This window comes from Mauremys mutica, chromosome 3 (assembly GCF_020497125.1).
Source record: "Mauremys mutica isolate MM-2020 ecotype Southern chromosome 3, ASM2049712v1, whole genome shotgun sequence".
Taxonomy (NCBI): Eukaryota; Metazoa; Chordata; order Testudines; family Geoemydidae; genus Mauremys; species Mauremys mutica.
Genome location: NC_059074.1, coordinates 129,787,130 through 129,805,234, shown reverse-complemented (window position 1 = coordinate 129,805,234; position 18,105 = coordinate 129,787,130). Strand labels below are relative to the sequence as shown.

General features: G+C 45.3%; 1 protein-coding gene and 1 long non-coding RNA gene across 3 annotated transcripts in view; one reads left to right on the top strand and one right to left on the bottom strand.

Moving 5' to 3' along the window:
- The window catches only part of LOC123367243, a 37,389-nt gene continuing 19,284 nt past the window's right edge, over positions 1 to 18,105 (top strand). For both annotated transcript variants that reach the window (XR_006578373.1, XR_006578374.1), the window contains exons 1-3: positions 1 to 527; positions 11,681 to 11,737; positions 11,840 to 11,949. This is a non-coding gene — a long non-coding RNA (uncharacterized LOC123367243). The remainder of the gene's footprint in view (positions 528 to 11,680; positions 11,738 to 11,839; positions 11,950 to 18,105) is intronic.
- The window catches only part of PGBD5 (piggyBac transposable element derived 5), an 87,148-nt gene continuing 85,553 nt past the window's right edge, over positions 16,511 to 18,105 (bottom strand). The window contains exon 8 of the mRNA XM_045011347.1: positions 16,511 to 16,705. Coding sequence (XP_044867282.1) covers positions 16,657 to 16,705 — 49 coding nt within the window. The 3' untranslated portion in view covers positions 16,511 to 16,656. The remainder of the gene's footprint in view (positions 16,706 to 18,105) is intronic.

The following is an 18,105-nucleotide window of genomic DNA, read 5'->3' as shown; positions in this document are numbered from 1 at the left end:
GAGCTTCTGTCAGGCTAGGGACAGGAAGGGGCTACAGGGGGAAAGCGTCTGCAGTGACTCCCGTACAGGAGGGAGGTTTGTTAGAGATTACAGGGCCTGCCAAGAAGCCAAAGGGAGAAATAGCCACAGGGAGTAGAGGAAGCTCAGCTGGGTAGTAAACCCAGAGGCGGCAGAGGTTTGAAAGAGGAAGCTGCAGAAAGCCCCAGGAAGTAGCAACCAGGGCTGGGTGCAAGTAGACCATAGGTCTGTGGTCTCAAACCTGGGGTAGAGGGCAGAGCTGGGTTTCCCCTACTAGCCCTGGGAAGTGGTACAGCCTTGGCCATAAAACACAGGCCTGCCTGGAACAGCAGCTTGTCCAGAGAGACCTTGATAGACCCCTGGAAGGGGAGAACTAAAGTGACATGGGCTGAGTCACAAAGACCACGCAGAGTCCTGGAGGGTGCGATTGAGACAACAGGTGACTGCGGAAGGGGCTTCTAACCATGGTGACCTAATTCCCAGATGGGCTGCTAGAAGGCGTGCAAGTGGTGAGTAGTGAACCCCGTTACCTTGCTTGGTTAAGATCTTTTGCAGGTTTTCTGAACTTCCATCTCCTGGTTTCTGAGGCTGGAACAAACTCCTTAAGAGGGAAGAAGTTTTACTGCCATAGGCACTGAGGAATATTGTTTTCTGTTTGTCCTTATCTGTCATCTAACTTATAAGGGAATGGTGGCCCAATCTTTCAGTGTATTGCTGTTAATCCTCATTTGCTGATTAAATGTCTCAATTTTCCCCAAAATTGCTATTCTTACCTTTTTCTTCCTCACCACACTTGTCAGGGGACCACTCTGTGAACAAGATACACTTCACCTACAGTTCTGCAGGCTGGGAACTCGCTGCTTTATTCAACTACATAACGAGCTGAGAGAGGGAAAACACATACTTGCTAAAGTGGCAGTAAAGGAGGAGTGGAGTATGGCTCTCACCTATCATACTTGGCATAACCCAGTTAACCCCATGAGGTTCACTTTCCTACATGGGGCTGAAGGCTCAGCAGGCAGGTGTGTGCAGACCTCAAAAACAAAAGAGAGGATGGCTGGACCTGAGTCTGTTGTTTGGTGTTGCTCATAGGCCCTTGCTTGGGTGGAGTACGGCCTTGGGCCTCTCCCTCATGTTCACAGATTGCAGCTAGACAACTGTGCTGGAGGTAGGGCAAGCGACCCCTTTTCAAAAGATAAGGTGATGGCTGCTGAGTGGTCAAGCTCCCTTCAATGTGGATTTGTGATCTTGGAGTCAGTAGACACATAGGTGCTGACTCCCTGGGTGCTCTGCTCCTGGAGCAGCCATGGGGTAAAGCTCCCATCTCCTCTTCTGCCTTCTCCCCTGAGCACGCCACGTCCCCGCTCCTCCACCTACCTCCCAGCGCTTCCCACCAGCCACTGCCAGACAGTGGTTTGGCTGCTCCGGGTGGTAGGGGGAGGAGCAGGAACGTGGCATGCTCAGAGGAGGAGGTGGGGATTTGGGGAAGGAGTTGGAATAGGGGCAGGGAGGGGGCGGAGTTATGGTGGGGCTGGGGGCAGAGGAGGGTTGAGCACCCACTGGCGGGAGCAGAAGTCAGCGCCTATGAGTAGACATACTGGTTCCAGGCAGTATTGCTCAGATGCACTTCCTTCCCCTTCCCCCAGAGCAAATCTGGCTCTAAGTGCCACAACTGAGCCCTAAATTCAAAGGCTCAAATCTGTCAGCCTAAACATCCTTTGCACTGTGCACTCATGATCCCCAGCCTCACTCTCAGGAGCTGCCAGAGGAGCCAATTCTGCAGCTAAGGCCTTTGTACTGAGAGAGCCCAGCTGCTGATCCAGGGTGGGGGTCATTTCAGGACGCAACAACAGAAACATTTAGCACTGGCCAGGGTCTAACAATACGAGTGGCAGCTTCTCCGCTCTCATAATTAGATCCCATTGGACCGTTCAAGTCTTTGGACAGAGTGCCTCTGCTTGTCTGTCACCTATCAGATCAGAGAAGGCAGAAGCATACTGTGCAGCGTAAATGCTACTTTTAAAATTGGTCTAGTGCACAAAAGCTTGAAATTGGCTGCAGTCATCCCAATTAAAAGAGAATCCTCATAAATATTGATGACTTATTAAAGCTGTCCGGCTGCTGTTTACTTTAGCAATCTCAGCCAACGTTGTGAATATAGATATTCAGCAACTCATATGACAGCCGTCCAAAATATATATTACAATGCTTCTGAAATAGCTTCTCCAGCACTGCATGGAATTGAGCCAACTCCTGGTTAAAGCTATGATGATCTTCTGGTTAAACTAACTGGTTATATTTTACTGTACTGACTTGATTGTTAGACTTGATTTGCAGCATTAATACTAATGATTGCTCAGTTTTGCTGCAGGCTGTAGATTGTTACGGGGCAGATGTAAGGGGCAGAGCATGGTTAGCAAACATGCCGCATGGGGTCCAACAGAGTGAGGTAGAACATCCAGGCCATCAAAGACAGGCTGATTTTTTGCTCAATGTATGTCCTTGCTACTCCGTGTTCAGCAGCAGTTTCATCTTCTAGTCCAGGGGTTCTCCCAACATAATTTTCAGTGGCCTCAGAGTGCAGCTACCAACTCTTGCTGATGGCTGCTCTGAGAATTTTTCCTAAAATACTTAATTAACTTTAAGAAAAACAAGTAAATATGCACATATATATGTGTCCATATCATTGTAATTTATCTAGGTTTTTTTTTCAGACTCAATAACAATAATGTACAGTTGTCTCTATTCTTTACTGGACCCAGACAGAATAGAAACAAAAATAAGGTGCTTTGCATGTTTTGATTTTTTGTTTAGACTTGCTAGCTAGTAAGTCTGCTACTGTGAAAAGTGATATTTGTATATTTGTTAATATCACTGTTCACAGGAGACTTACTCATCCCCAGCAAGCTGGAGGACAAATTAATCCTTGGATGAGGAGGTGGGTAAGGGGGCAGGGGTCCGGAGGAGGCAGTGGGAGTCGAAGTGATGGCAGGGGGAGAGTCCAGGGATGGCGCCCAAAACCCTGTGGCTGGGGAACAGAGCCCGCCGCTGCATGGCCAGAACCTGCTGCCCACCACCCCAGGGCAGAAGCCTGAAGCTGGAGCCTCACTGTACCTGGGAAAGTGGGGAACTCACACTGGTTGTCTGTTCCTAAGGGGTTTGTGGCTCTGGAAGGGGGTAGGAACCAACCCCTGCAGGCAGCCGCAGGGGAGGAGTCACTGCTTTGCTAACACCCCTCCCACCCCCAATTACAGCCCACGAGGCTGTGGCTGCAAGAAAAGCCCCTGGTGACAGCATTTGAGAAACGCTGTTCTAGGCATTCAACTATACTGTGAATATTTACTATCCTTGCCTCACTGGATTCCATTTGAACTGCCCAGCTAATCTTGCAGAGTGCCTTTAGATAGAAAGGTCTCCTTTCATCAACTACATCAATCCTGTCAACTTCATGGGCGTGAAGTACATCATCAAGTTCCTCTTCCCTTTGTGAAACTGTACAGTTTGAAGATAAGGATAATTGTTAGGAAAAACTAATGGTTAATCTATCAATGATTAGTCTGCAAAATATATAAATATTTCCTGAAAAGTTGTGAAGAAAAGGCCAGTCTGGATCTGAAGGTTGTCTTCAGCAGCATGAAGCCAAGCTACATTAATTTGATGTGCTGGGCAATGGATGTATGGTACCTATGTTTTGCATCCCTTGCCTGAAAGATATTTTCTAATTTTTGCTTGCAGTCCTGCATGAGCTCTGATCATAACGCTGGCCTCTTCATATCCCTGTCCAGATAGCAAGTATGGATTAGAACCCAAATACATAACTGGTCACACAAGGATGTGGCATCTGCCTCACTCATTGTCAACAAGTTTACAACATGCTTTTATATATCTACTTTTCCTTCAATGTGATCAATATTAAAACAAAGCAAAGCAAAATGCCTATTTGATCAACATGACTAATATCCATGACTGCATCTGCAATCACAGGTGCTGACTTTTTTTTGCAGGTGGGTGCTCCTCTCCGCCTCCTTCCCCCTCTCCCCATGTGAGTTGTGGGTGGAGCAGGGGTGGTACCTTGGGGGAAGAGGCTGAGTGGGGGTGGGGCCTCAGGGCAGAGCAGTGGGGTCAGGAAGAGGCTGAGTGAGGATGGGGCTTTGGGGCAGGGAGAAGGGTGGGGCCATGGTCCGGGCGCCAGGGCCCACAAAAGACTAACCTGGCCTTATGGGTGCTGAGCACCCTTTTTTGTGGGTGTTTGAGCCCCAGAGCACTCAGTCAGTGCTGATGTCTGCAATAACAGTAAAAAAAAATTAGCTTCTTTGCAGCTATTAAGTGCCTCCTGCTTTCTGATGCTAAAAGACTTAAATTCATCATTAATTGTCTTGCTCAAGTATTTTGTTCCCTTGGTGTCACTGATTTGTTTGCCAGAATTGTCTTATGTCTGTCAAGTAGCTCAATGGTACTCAAGCATATACCACAATTGTTGCTCTCCAGCCCTTCATGGTGGCCTTGGAAGGGGGAGACCTAATCTAGCTGAAGTTTTGACTGCATCAATCAATTTTTTTTATTTTTTATTTTTAGTGCTTCTTGCTGATACAATGACTCTTCACAAACCATAGAGCTTCCATACGTGACTGCACATGCTGGTTGTTCTGCCGACAAACAGACATTGACTAGCATATTTTTCCAAACACTGTTAACCATTTTGATTTTTGAATTTCTCTATCCCTGAACAACCAACAAATATGATAGTATGGATAATCTGAAAGACAGGAGCACACTAGCTGCTTGACATGCAAATCTTTGTGCGGTACATTTTTCATTCTGTAAAATGAAGATGAGAAAAACAGCTGCTTGTAGGAAAAAATGGAAGCTCTCCATTTGGCATATCTCTTTCAGTGGGCTGGCAAGGGACCGATCTGTATAAGCATGGAATCCTAGAAAAGTAGGGACCTTGATAGTCCTGCCGCACTACAGGGCAACCCGCGTATTATCCAGGCTGTCCCTGACAGGTGTCTGTCTAACCTGTTCTTAAAAACCCTCCAGCAATGGAGATTTCATGACCTCCCTAGGCAGTTTGTTCCAGTGCTTAACTACCCTCGCAGAGAGGAAGCTTTTCCTCGTGTCCAGCCTGAATCTCTCTTGCTGCGGTTTAAGCTCATTACTATTTGTCCCATCCTCCGTGATAAAGGAGAGCAATTTATCACCCTTTTTATAACAAGCTTTTACGTACATGAAGACTGTTATCGTGTCTCTCCGCCCCCCCCCCCCCAATCTTCTCCTCTCCAGACTAAACAAACCCAATTTTTTTTCCAGTTTTTCCTCATGGATTATGTTTTCTAGGCCAGCGGTTCTCAACTGAGAGTCTGCATCCACCTGGGAGGCCATGAGCCTTTTAGGGGGGCTGCGAAGCACCGGTGCTCTCCATGGGGCAGAAGCTGGGGGCTGCAGAGCAGAATCCCAGAGCCCCAAGCCCTGGTGCTCTCTGCAGGGCAGAAGCCCTGAGACAAGGGGTGGAATTGGGTAGTCATGGGGGGCATTATCTCCCCCTAAAATGCAGTGCCTTACCCAGAGCCAGGCAGTCCTGGGGGCAGCTCTACACCCCCACCTCCTTCTCTCCCCCTGCCCTTGAGGCCCTGGCAAAGTTGAAGGCAGGAAGCAGGAGCTGGGCAGTGTGGGGCAGCTGCTGCTCTGGTTGGTGCCATGGAGAGGGCAGGCACAGTGTTCCCCATCTCCTGCTGCTGCTGCTGGTGCTCAGGATTGCAGCTTTTCCTTCAGCTCTCAGCCCCCTCTGACTGTTCATGCAGCTGGTAAGAGCTGCCTAGACTGGCAGAGCCCTCAGGGAGCAGTGGCTGCACAGGGGTCCCAGCACGCAGCCCCTAGCTATCCCCTTTTCCTGCACCCTGAGCCACCCCCCTCCCTGCACACAGCCCCTTGTTCACATGCTAGCCCCATCACTGACCACCTATGTCAGTATATGCACTTGTGGGAGGCCACAGTTGAGTCCTGAATTCTAGAGGGGCCAGGAGTAGGAGAAACACAGGGCTCTCTAGCAATTTTCTGTAGCCAGTGAGAGCAACAGCACTCTGGGACAGGGAAATCAACCTTCCTAGCTGGCCCAGACACACAACCAATTCTGGACAAGTGGTGAGGTAAATTGGATGGTGGGGTTATTAATGGTAAGGTAGGGAGGATTGCTGGAAGAATGGAATGGTAAGGATGGATTTGGAGGGGTGGGAGTGGGTGTGTTTGGAGGAGAAGTTCAGGATGCTGCCCCAGACTGAGCAGGCAGCATGAGAAGGTTGAAAGCAAAGAGTAAGGATGAAGGGAACGGTAAGGCAAAAGACTGCAAAGAACAAATGGAGCAGATGGCATGGTGGGAAATTTGACCAGAGATTGGGCACGGGGAACAAGTTATGTAGGGCCAGTCTGGATATGCACGTGTCAGTTGGAAGACTCTAGATTGACTTCTGCCCAGATCATTCAGATTATCACTTTATTTTATTTCTGTAGTTTTTTAAGGCAAAGCCAAGCCTAATGCTCACAGCTAGCGTGGTGACTAGCTGGATGTGCATTTAGCATGTCTGGATACATTTTTTATTTTCTTATGTTTCCCTCAGCGTGTGCATGCCCGGCATTGGGCAATGTGTTCTGCCAGGGGTTTACAATAGTGACTTGTTTCATTTTCCACTAATGACCTCAAAGCTATGGACCCTTGGAGCTCCTCAGCAAGCCCTGTAGCTTGGGTGTGTGCAGCCTGCCACTTACCATGTTTGCTATGCAAACAAGCAAGATGTTGCCTGGTTGAAATGGAGGCAGAAACATTGCTGCTCATCAAGGATTTCATGCTCCTTGTCTCATCAGGGCAAAGGTGGGTGTGGCAGTTGGCTCATGGTGGCCTGTGCTTAGACATCAGCCCTCTAAAGAGGAGGTGTAACAAAGACTCCACACAGGCCTGGGCATCCAGTGAGTTATATATCCAGAGTCAGAGACATCCCAGAGGCCTGGTCTTAGAGCTCATGGGCTGCTGATGCCTTCTCACCCTCTCCTTTTCGTTTCTACCAAAATTTAAGAGCTGCAGGAATGATGCAAAGCAGCCGAACAGGCAAGTGAATGCTTACTCTTCACTCCATTCTCTGGGGAGACTGTCTCCATTCCCCACTGTAATGTCTCCGAGAAGCCCAGGCAACAAGTCGGAAACAGAAGAAAACTCCTGGGTGGAATGGCACAGGTGAAAGTGTTCCTGGCAAAGTGCCTCCTGGTTTGCTGACACGGGTTCCTGTGCTTCACCCAGATGACCCAGAATCCACTCTCCGTATGAGAGTCAACAGTCTGAAATTGCCAGCCACCCCCAAATTCTGCCAGTGCTTCTGTTGTGGATCTGCAGTGCCCCTTGGGGTTGGAATACACGCCTCTCCTAAGCAGAGATTATCATGTCATGATTTTCATGATCCAAACATGGCTGCTAGAAGCCTTAAAGAGGCCTGATTTTTAGAAAGTGTTGAGCACCTGCAGTCTGAAAGAAAAATGTCTTTTTAAAATATCTCAAGTTGGTCCCCTCAAAACTGAGGCACCTGCAGTCATGATTCACCTTTAGAAAATCATGGCCTCAAATCTTACTTCATGTGTAACTTCAATTCACAACTAAATCCCCATCTCCAAAGATGGTCAGCCTAGTTCATCATACTCAGTCGTCCATGTCTTCTGCCTTTCATCCCAGCCATATGATTTTAAACAACGCATAGCTCTCGTAATTTGTCATTACTTGTATCAATCCATATTCCCAAGGTATGGCCCTGTTGAACAACATGGAATGGAAGCCAGGACTACCAGCCAGGAAATCTTGATACTCCCTTCTGGTTTCTCCAATTCAACTGTGAAATCTTGGGCAAATAATTTAGGCCCAGTTCCTCAAAGGTATTTAGGCTCCTAACTAAATCAGTGGAAATTAGGAACCTAAATACCTTTTGAGGATCTGGACCTTGCTTTCACATTTCTAATCTGTACAAATGAAGATAAGATTTTCCTGCCTAACAGGGGTCTTATGAGGCTTGAGTCATTAATGTATGTCGTGCTGTGAAAACCTAGGATGAAAGGTGATTTAGAAGTGCCAAAATCTTAATATTTAGGGATATTTTCTCTGCAGTATCTATGCTTTGACATCTCCCCCCACTCCTGACCCTCTCTAGATGTGAAAGTAGAAGAGGATCAAGTTGGAAAGTAATGCAAACGGGAATCTTAAATTTAGTTTAATCAAAATGTTAAATTGTGGAAATTAATTGAAAATTCTCTCAAGGTAAATTTCATGGGAGATTGAATTAGTGCAGACCCCTGGTCTGATATAAGTAGATGCCATTGTTTAAATGACAGTGCTGAGGTTGTGCATGCATCTGCGTTTCAGTGTTAATCAGATTCTGGACTCCATAATTTCCCAAATTAAATTCCTCACTATATTCAATTAGCATTTTAAAGATTTTGTGTTGCTGCTTCCATCTCTGATGATGCAGAATACTTCATGCGTCTTTGGCTGATGTCACTGGCAAAAGATATGTGGGGAACAGGAGAGGGAAGCATTATGGCTGCTTGGAGAGTTCTCAGATCATGATGGCAAAATGTAAGCAAGAGAATTCTGGAGAAATGCTTCCTGTTCCTAGAACTGATCAAATATGTGAGATAATAGCAACCAAAGAAGAAAATGGCTATGCTACCACTGCAGCTAATGGCTATTCCCCTCTAGCACACTAAATGGCCCTACAATTTCCTACTCCAAAATGTGAGTTCTGTCTCAGGCATCCATTGTAAAAGCCACCGTGTGCGGTGCAGCCAGAAGGCACTAGGTGTTAAAGGAAGAACAAGGTTGAGTGAACAGACCCACACTGTCTCCTTCAGACCTCAGAGACATGTCCCTTGCCATCATAACAGCTAGTTAGAAGTGTTAATCTAATGACCTGTATGTTGACATGAATCCTGTGACCAGGAGGTGTTTGGCTGATATCAAAGCATAGGCCTCTGACTCCTCCATAGCCCAACAATTTAAGGGTGCTGAGTCAGTAACCTCTGAGGTTTTCTCTCAGCATGTTAAAGGTGTGGTGTAGGGCTGGTTGAAAAAACTGGTTTTTTGAAGGAAATTGGGCTTCTGACTAAACATATTTTCATGAAAAGCATCTAACTTCTGTAGAAAATGTTGACTTTTTGTTTTTGCTATTAAAATACCTAAAAACCAAACACTTTTTTTGATGCAGCAATGCTGCCATGGTGCCTCATGGGATTTGTAGTTTAGGTGTCATGGCATCGTTCTTCTCTATGGGGCATGTTCCCCTGCTGGACTACATCCCTCATGAAGTGTCTTTACCAGGAGCTTCCATAATTCACCATGGTGGCTCAGCAAGAGGAGAAACTTTTATTGCATCATGGGAAAAATATCTAGCCAGAGAGCCTGTCCTATAGAGAATGGGGGCATGAGGCACTATGATGGCATTTCCTAATTGAAAATTTCAGTTCTCAGCTAGAAGTTTTTTCTGTTCACCAGCACCCCCTCCCCCCAGCAAATGCCCTGAGAAGTCAAATTTATGTGGAAAACTTTGATGAAAATTAAACTTTTCCAATTTTTTGTTGAATTTTCCCAAGGGGTGTGTGTGTGCGTGTAGAATTCTGACCAGCTTTACTGCTCAGCTAGTGACCTCACAGAGAGGCATGAACCTTCACATCAGCCCAACAAGGGAGAGGTGGGAAGCTAGCGACATTACATAATCTTTGAGGGATGAATCACAGCCTGTTGCTGTACTTTGTATGGGACAAACCTTCTGTACAGTAGTAAGGCAATCAGGAGTATGGGGACAAAAGAAAATCATCCTTCATGGGTTAGAATTCCATATAGATGTAGGAGCTCGGGATTTGGCCCTTGTCCACAGCCTAATCTCCATGGATTTTTCTTCCTGAGTTGTCTCCTGCACTGGGGGATAAGCAGGGTTTCCACTCTTTGTGGGACGATGTGTGGAGCTGGCCTGCACATCCTGTGGATCCCAGGCAATGGGATACTTGGGCTGTCTGTATGGAAGCTCTGTGCCCCTGGTGCTTCCTTACTCTCAGCTTTCTGGTACCCGAAGCCATACTGACACAGGGCTCATGCAGTCAGTGGTTGCCCTTGGTGCTCCTCTTAAAGGGAAGTCCCAGTAGCTGGTGTTCAATGATAATACCGATGGGCTAGTATTTTTCAATGGAAAAAAATCTGTGGGGGCAGTGAGGAAGCAATGTGAGTCCCTCTGTTCACTTGTTTCCTTCTCAGGTCCTTTGATGTCAGCGAAGGTCCTTGAGACGGCTGGAAAATGAGGCTGTGGAGACAGCTAAGTCCCCTTCCCATGGAGGAGAGGTGTGATCTGTGTGTAGGCCTCTAGGGAATGATTAGGCCCTCTGTTACTCAGCTCTTTCTCAGGTAAAGATCCCATGGAATTCAGTGAGCTTTGCCTGAGCAAAGACTGAATAAGGATGTCAGGCTTTGGGTCATAATCATTTTTAAGTGAGAGCCTGGAGTACGGCTAGTGGGATTCTGTTGATCCCCGTTCAAATAGGAGACAGGAAATGCTACCAACTGTTCTCTTCCCCCCCCCCTTCCCCGCCCCCCCATTAAAGAATGAGGCACAAAGAGGCAGCCAGTAATATTTTGACTGTATTTCAAAGTTGCTGATTGTAAACAAACTTAGTTGAAGAAATAAAATCACATGACAAGATTTCAGTGATACTATAAATCCATTTTGTTGTTGTTGTTGCCACACTTCACATTTTGGAACTCAGAATTTAGCTCATGGTGTACAAAATTTGTAAAAACTTATTGCAAGCGTGCCTTTGTGTAGAACAAAAACCATTGTCACAAAAATAGTTTCCCGCCACACCGAGAAATGCAGCTGTGGGCCTTACCATGCATAGGGGCCACACACGTTGTCTGAACGATGTGTCTATTATAAAATTGCTCCAAGAAGTTTCCAACCAAAGAGAACAAACTATGCTGTACGTTTAATCAACGGTCTTTACAGTGTCAATAGAACTCCATTGTTGGGAAGAAAATGGAAGTTTGCAACTAAAATGCAATCGTTTGTGAGCACAGCCTGACAACAGTGGTGTATCAATTGCACCTACAGAACTATGGACTATCCTTGTGTTCTGTACAGTCACTTCATTTGATGGAATGTAAGTTGCACAGGGAAAAAAACCCATACCAATAAGGAATTTATAGCTTGTAGGACTCCCTTGAAGAATCTCTATTGTTCCCATTAGTACAATGTTGTTACTCTTAACTCTCCTCTTCAAACTATCCTAAGACACTCAGTGGTGGTGTGATTTTGAGACCTATGGCCACTCTGCCTTTCTAGTCGAAACAGAGGCATAGAGTGCCACCCCTGCTGGCTTCACTATAGCTAGAGCAGCTGGATGCCTGGCTGTGTCAAAGATATGAAACCCTGGCTTTTATATTTAAATATGGGAGTGATAAGGGGGTTGGGAAAGGGTGACAACATAAAACAGAAGGGCAGGTAGTGGAGCTGAACAGCTGGGATCTCTCTGCACTCCCAGCCTCTAATCCTGTCATCTGATCTCTTCCAAATGCAGCAATGTGCTGCTTGTCTTACTTTTCACATCACTATTTCTGGATTCTATTGATGATTTCCCCATACAGGGAGCCAGATTCATCCCAGATGTAACTCCATCATTGACATCAGTAGCCGTACAACAGGTGATGAATTGGGCCTAACACTTTGTGCGCCTTTTTTTTTAATAGCCAACATTTCCTCTCACTCTACTAATGTATTTTTACTTCTGTATTTCCCCCTACCAGATTCAAAGTTAGCTGGTAAATTGGAGAGTATGACCCAAGAATAACTAAACCAAGTTGTAAAATTAATTCCAACTGAATAATCAAGTCACCTGCAACTTGTTTACCATCAAGTAAGTAACTTCCCTCAGTGTTGTGGTGAGGTGTGAGCTCTTCATTAGTCACTTTTTGCACATACTTGGACACAGATTTCATTGGAGGGCAATACCACAAAGTTACTTTGACAGCAAGTGGGTTGGGATTTGGGATAGAGGATCCTAGTGTGACTGGGCTCCAACTTGACTGTCTTGAGGCTTTTTGCTCTTTTACTTGGAGACCAGTAAACACAGTACAAAATGCTCTGCGTAGAACTACTTGTCCAGGAGGAGTCTGAACACTCTCCCATGTGGAGACAGATGCAGCAGAAATGTTGAACCTCTGAGCCCCCTTTCCTTACTCAAGAGTTAGATCGTTACAGGGTCTTGGAATACTCTCTGTTCTTCATCTGCCCATGGTCTCTCACTGGGCTCATCTGTCCCTCTGTCCTTGTAGGACTGAGTGTGGCTCCTAGAGCACCTGCCATGGCCAGGACATGACATGGGTTTGAGTGTCACTAGGCGTCCTTCCACCACCCACTAGTCAAGGAAGCTTGGAACCCCAACACTGATCTCTCAATTCCTTGTTCCCTTCACCGGTTACCATGTCCCCCTTTAGACCAGCAAGCTCCAGGAGTTAGATTTCTTACCTCTACAATCAGGTTGTCCATCCCAATCCCATACTTCTTAACAAAGGGCCATGTTCACAGTAACACTAAATGAGTACTTCTGCAGAGTGATGTTTACACTGACATTTTGACATCACACATTGTATGAACCACCTTGACATCTAATACAAACAGTTATTACTCCATAAGAGTGCTATTGATATATTACCTTCTTGATCTTATGATAGTTTCAGTAGAGCTGCTGAGGACTGAATGAGGGTACAACAGACTATGTCAAGGTCCCATCTGGCAGCAGTCACATTTATGGAAAATATTGCTGCCTCAAAATGTGCACTGGTGGATGTAATACCTCTGATATCTCTGTCTTGGGAAGCACTGCTGGGGCTTCCCAGTGACTGCAGTAAGTACAGTCTTTGCCAATTTTTTTAAAAATATCAAAGTAAAACAGGGTATCATTTGCAAAGTAATATAATAAAAACATAGATGGTCAACTCTGTCTGACCTCTCAACTTCCAGAATGAACTACTGCTTAGAGAGGTGTAGACCAAGAACTAGTAGGATGATTTAATGTGATCCGAGGGCATAACAGCTGAAATTAAGAAAAGTCTACATCTTTATTTTCTTATCAGGAAAAGCTTCCAAAGGGAGCTCTGTTAGCATACAGACCAGTTTACCAAGCAAGGCGGACAAAATCCGACTGACAGGAACACTTTAAAATTAGATCAGCTAAGGCACACCAATTCTGCACTGTTTTCCAAGGACTAAATCAGGGGTGGCCAGCCTGAGAAGGAGCCAGAATTTACCAATGTACATTGCCAAAGAGCTACAGTAATACGTCGGCAGCCCCCCATCAGTGCCCCAGCGCCTCCCACCCACCAGTAGCCCTGCTGATCAGCGCCTCCCCGTTCCTCCCAATCAGCTCTTTCGTGCTGTGCAGGAGGCTCGGGGGAGGGGGATGGGGGGGAGGAGTGAGGGCTCAGGGGAGGGGGGGAAGGGGTGGAGTGGGAGAAGGGCCTGTGGCAGAGCCAGGGGTTGAGCAGTGAGCACCCCCAGCACATTGGAAAGTTGGTGCCTATACAAGGAGCTACATGTGGTGTCTATACAAGGAGCCAAGGCTTCGCCACCCCTCGACTAGATCTAACAAGGCCTTTCCATCTCTCTTTTTTTAATGATCCTGTGAACAAAACAGTGGGGGGGTTGAGGGTAGCCTTACATTGTAACCTAGACAAGGAGAAACATAATCCTATTTACAATTCTTACTACATTTGAGCAGATAAGGATCTTTGCAAAGATCCTTCTATTCAAAGGCAGGCCAAATATATATACAGCTTTTAAGCTACAACAAAGCTGCTTTGCTCTGTAGATGTTGTTGGCTTTCTCTTTGGAGCTCAGACTTAGATGAGCTTTTGGTTCCATGGGAATTCCATAGCAGAGAAGGATGGGAAAACTCTTTAACCTAGACTTTTATTTTTTACTAGAGATAATTTGTTAGTAACTGTTTCTCTTACTGGCTGGATTGCACTACATTGTACGTTGTTCTCTGGATTACAGACCCTCTCTTTGTCTCCCTGCTCTGGGTTCCCCCAGTCAAGTCCATAGGTCTCGTCTAAAGCTCACTGAATTCAATGGGAATCTTGCCAGTGACTGCAGTGGGCTTTGGCTGAGGCTCACAATGCATTGAGAGAAATGAAGTTAGTGAGGTGACTGAGTCGTGTCATCTCTACTCCAGAGGGGAAGGCTGGTCTTCTATTTTTCTAAACTAGAGAAATAAATGAAAGGAACTTAACATCTAGTTTGACCTCTGGGCCTATGAATAAAAAAACTATAAATTTTCTAAAAATCACATGCAGTCCTAAGGACTGGGAGAATCAAGTCTATTTCCCAGCTCTACCACAGACTTTCTGGAGTGACCTTGGGTAAATCACTTACCCTCTCTGTTTCCCCATTTATAAATGGGGGGGGGGGTGTTGATACTTCCTGCCCCCTTCACAGGGGTATAGTGAGGGGCTAATTAATGTTCATATTCTAAAGCACTTCAAGATCCTTAGATGGAAGACATTATAGAAGTGCAAAATGTTATTACAGTGCAGTGTATTTCCGAAACCACCACTAAAATCATCTCCTGACATGACACATACCTAAAGGAAGCATAGAATTGCCCTAACAGAGGCCTCATTACCTGCCAACTCAAAAAAGCACCTGTTCAGTAGCTGTTAGAAGAACAAACCTCTGTTATAAAAGGAATAAAGTAAGGGTTGCTGGAGGTCAGGAATGAAAATGCTGGTTCTGAGTCAGTGCCCTTTGTGTAACCGTGGAAACAGAGGAATCTCTTTCCTTTGTGAGATGTATAAGAAACCAAAAATGATATCGCTGAATCAATTATTTAGTGACACTGAGAAATCTGGGTTCTTAAAATATCTGTTAATGAAAAAGAGAGACAGGGATTAAGAGATGCTTAGCGCGAATGTAGCCAGAACTACTGAGCAAAAGGGGAAACAGGAGAGATGTATCTCTTTAAATCATTCCCTTTCTTTTCAAGTGCACAAATGGGCTGAGATAAAAAGCAACAGGGTCAGAGTTCCAGTGAGCCCTTACAATAGTTTTCCATGGTGGAGCAAACTATAACAACACTATTTGACACTGGCTTTTAGCTTCAGCGAACGTTATATAAATGTTTCACACCGTAATGAACCTTTTTTCAAATACATGTCTTGACAGGACATGAAAACTCCTTGGAAGAGGTGCTGTGTATAGAATGTTGTCTGCATATCACACTGTCTGACTTTAATTCTTTGAAGCAGTCTGCATACTGCGGTGAACAAAGAATCTCCAATGCTAGGAATTGTTTACTGAATGAAAACACATTTAACAGAAGAGGGACAACTTTCCCTCCCCCCATTTGCTCCACTTTCAATGTCCCCTTTCTCAGAGGTAGAGAGAAGCTGATCTCGGGTAGTTGGCATTTCCCTCAGTTTTTAATTAATGCCGAGCTTTAAGGTCTTTACCCAGAATGGCTTGAGGATACTTAAACATACCCAATTTGATGGTACAAGCCATCGCACAAACCATGTTTACGCAATGTCATTGGTACCCATGCTCATACAAGGTTGTCATCAAGAGTGTTCTTGCAATACTCTGACACTTAGCCCTTTGCTTTTATTGACTTCTGACACTAAGGATCAGCCATGTATTTCTGTGGCTGGGTGGGGGAAAATCGCAAAATCTAATATACAGCAGGAGACTGACTAAAGACTGAGTCTGAACTGCTGTCAATACTAAATTGTTTTAACCAAGAAAAGGTTTTTGTAGTAATTGAAGAGAAATTGTGAGATGCTTTTTAACAACAACAACAAAACCAAACCCCATAATATTCCCCATCCTTCCTCCTCCCAGATAAATATAATGGGAAAGATACAGTGGATCACAGTCATTTTATTGGCATAGGCTAAGTTTTACTTTGGTGAAGTTTGCTTGTAGGCTGTGAAACCCAGCTTTTAGTAATCTTATATACGGTGGGGTGTGTGTTTGTTGGCTTATTCTTTTATTGAATTTCTAGGCATCTTAAGGAAGCCGGTTCAAGGTTGTGGGAGATGCCTGGGGGAGGGGGTGGGGGACTGAAACTCACTGCAAAGCAATACTTTGTTTCTGTCTCAGTTTTTCTCCTTTGCGCAGGAGTGGGAAAAAGCATCTTCCCTATAATAATCAGTCAGCCACTGTGTAATCGGCCTGTCAACACCAAATCAAGGGAGAACTACTCAGGAGCCAATCCCTGAGGTAAAACTAGGACCTGGTAAAATTTTAGCTCACGCAATCTGTATGGTGAGCAGAACAAGCCAGCGGGAAACTATATTCCAATTATTTATTTATATAATTTTTAAAAAAAAGCAATTGCTGTAGTAGATGGGCCTCATCCACTGATGTCACTGAAAAGACTGCAAAATGGTTTTGCATCAGACCCTATGTTAGGCCCAAGCACTGAGAGAACAGGTGTAACACATCTAGTTGGTCTGGGGTTTACTACTATAAAGTGCTGAGGACCTCCTGTGAGTTGCAGAAAGTCTTTAGCTACCATTGATATCAGTGAGAGTTGGGGCACTCGGATCCTTATGGGAGATACTCAGCATGTTGGAGGATTGGGCTCATGCTTTTTCAGCAATGTTCTTGCACTGCGACAAAGGAAGGAAGGTTGCTCTGATCAGACGGTTGCTGTGGGGAAGCTGTCTGTTTATGAAAGTTCCAACCAGATCTCATCCCACTGTTCTTTTCTTGGTAATTCTAGCTATGTAACTGGCACCAACTCTTCAGAATAAATTTTGGCAAAATTTTGAAGTTACAGGGCACAATGAGCATGTCATCTACTCTTTACATGATAGTTTAGGCCAATATTTTTCAAATGTGGTTGGTTAAAGTCAGGCATTACAATTAGGGGCTTGATTTTCACAGGTTGAGAGTGGTGGGTTCTGAGCACCTCTGAAAATGGATTTTAATGCCAGCTTATTCGAATATTTGGCCTTTGAGAGAGGTGGTATTTATTACCACTCAATCTATTTCTGCCAACTACGGCATAGTATTAGGTAAACTGATTACCTCAATTTTTATGGGGCTGGGCTTGGTTTCCCTGCAAACAAAACAGGTCTTGAAATCTCTTTGGGTGTCTACAACCAACAGTATCACATGATGGTGCTCTGATGTGACAACACTAGAAAGCAAATTCATGCTGTGCACGTAGATGTTTTTGCTGCTATGTGATGAAACTGTTAAAACCACTGCACTTTGACTGGCCATGTGCAAAGCCAATGCTGTACTGTAAATGTAGGGTTGTGCTGACAATGAGTAGGGAATAAAGTGGCACCACTTGGCATGGCCTATCAGACCACGTAACTCTTACAACTATTAGACTGAAATACATAGGCAGTGCCAGCCTGGAACAGACCCACGGTCCATCTAGTCCAGTAGCCTGTCCCTGGCAGTGGATAGTACCAGATGTCTCAGAGCAAGGTGCAAGAACCCCATAATAGGCAAACATGGGATAATCTAATTTCTGTTAAGATTTCATCCTAATCTTTAATCAGAGATTGGTGTAAAGCCTGATCTTGAGGTTCTATATCCTTTCCAATACTCTTTTTGTTTGCATTAACTTTTCTACCCCTATATTGTCATCTTATCCCTATGTGTCCAATTGCTCCTTACTACACTTTGTTCCATTTTATTATACAGAATCTTGTGTAATGATGCCCCTATACAGCACAGGAGCTAATTGGTTCAGTGTGGCTCTAGGCCTAATAATGGAGAGGAATGTTCTGCTAGAAAATTTTGGATGGAGGTGACTCTCCCTGTGCAGATCTTCCTCCTACAGAGAACTGGGCATGTGTCTGTCTTCCCAGAGGGCTGAGAGTGGATTTAGAGATCATTGTGAGGAGGGGGGAGATCAGGGAGGGGGGGGGGGCTATGCGTTTTCCCCTTTGAGCCCCACAGGGCTTCCATGCAAAAAGCTGAATGCCTTTTTGTAAGGTCCCCACACCCCTTAGCAACCCTTTTCATGGTGGGGTGGGAGAGGCGCATGTGT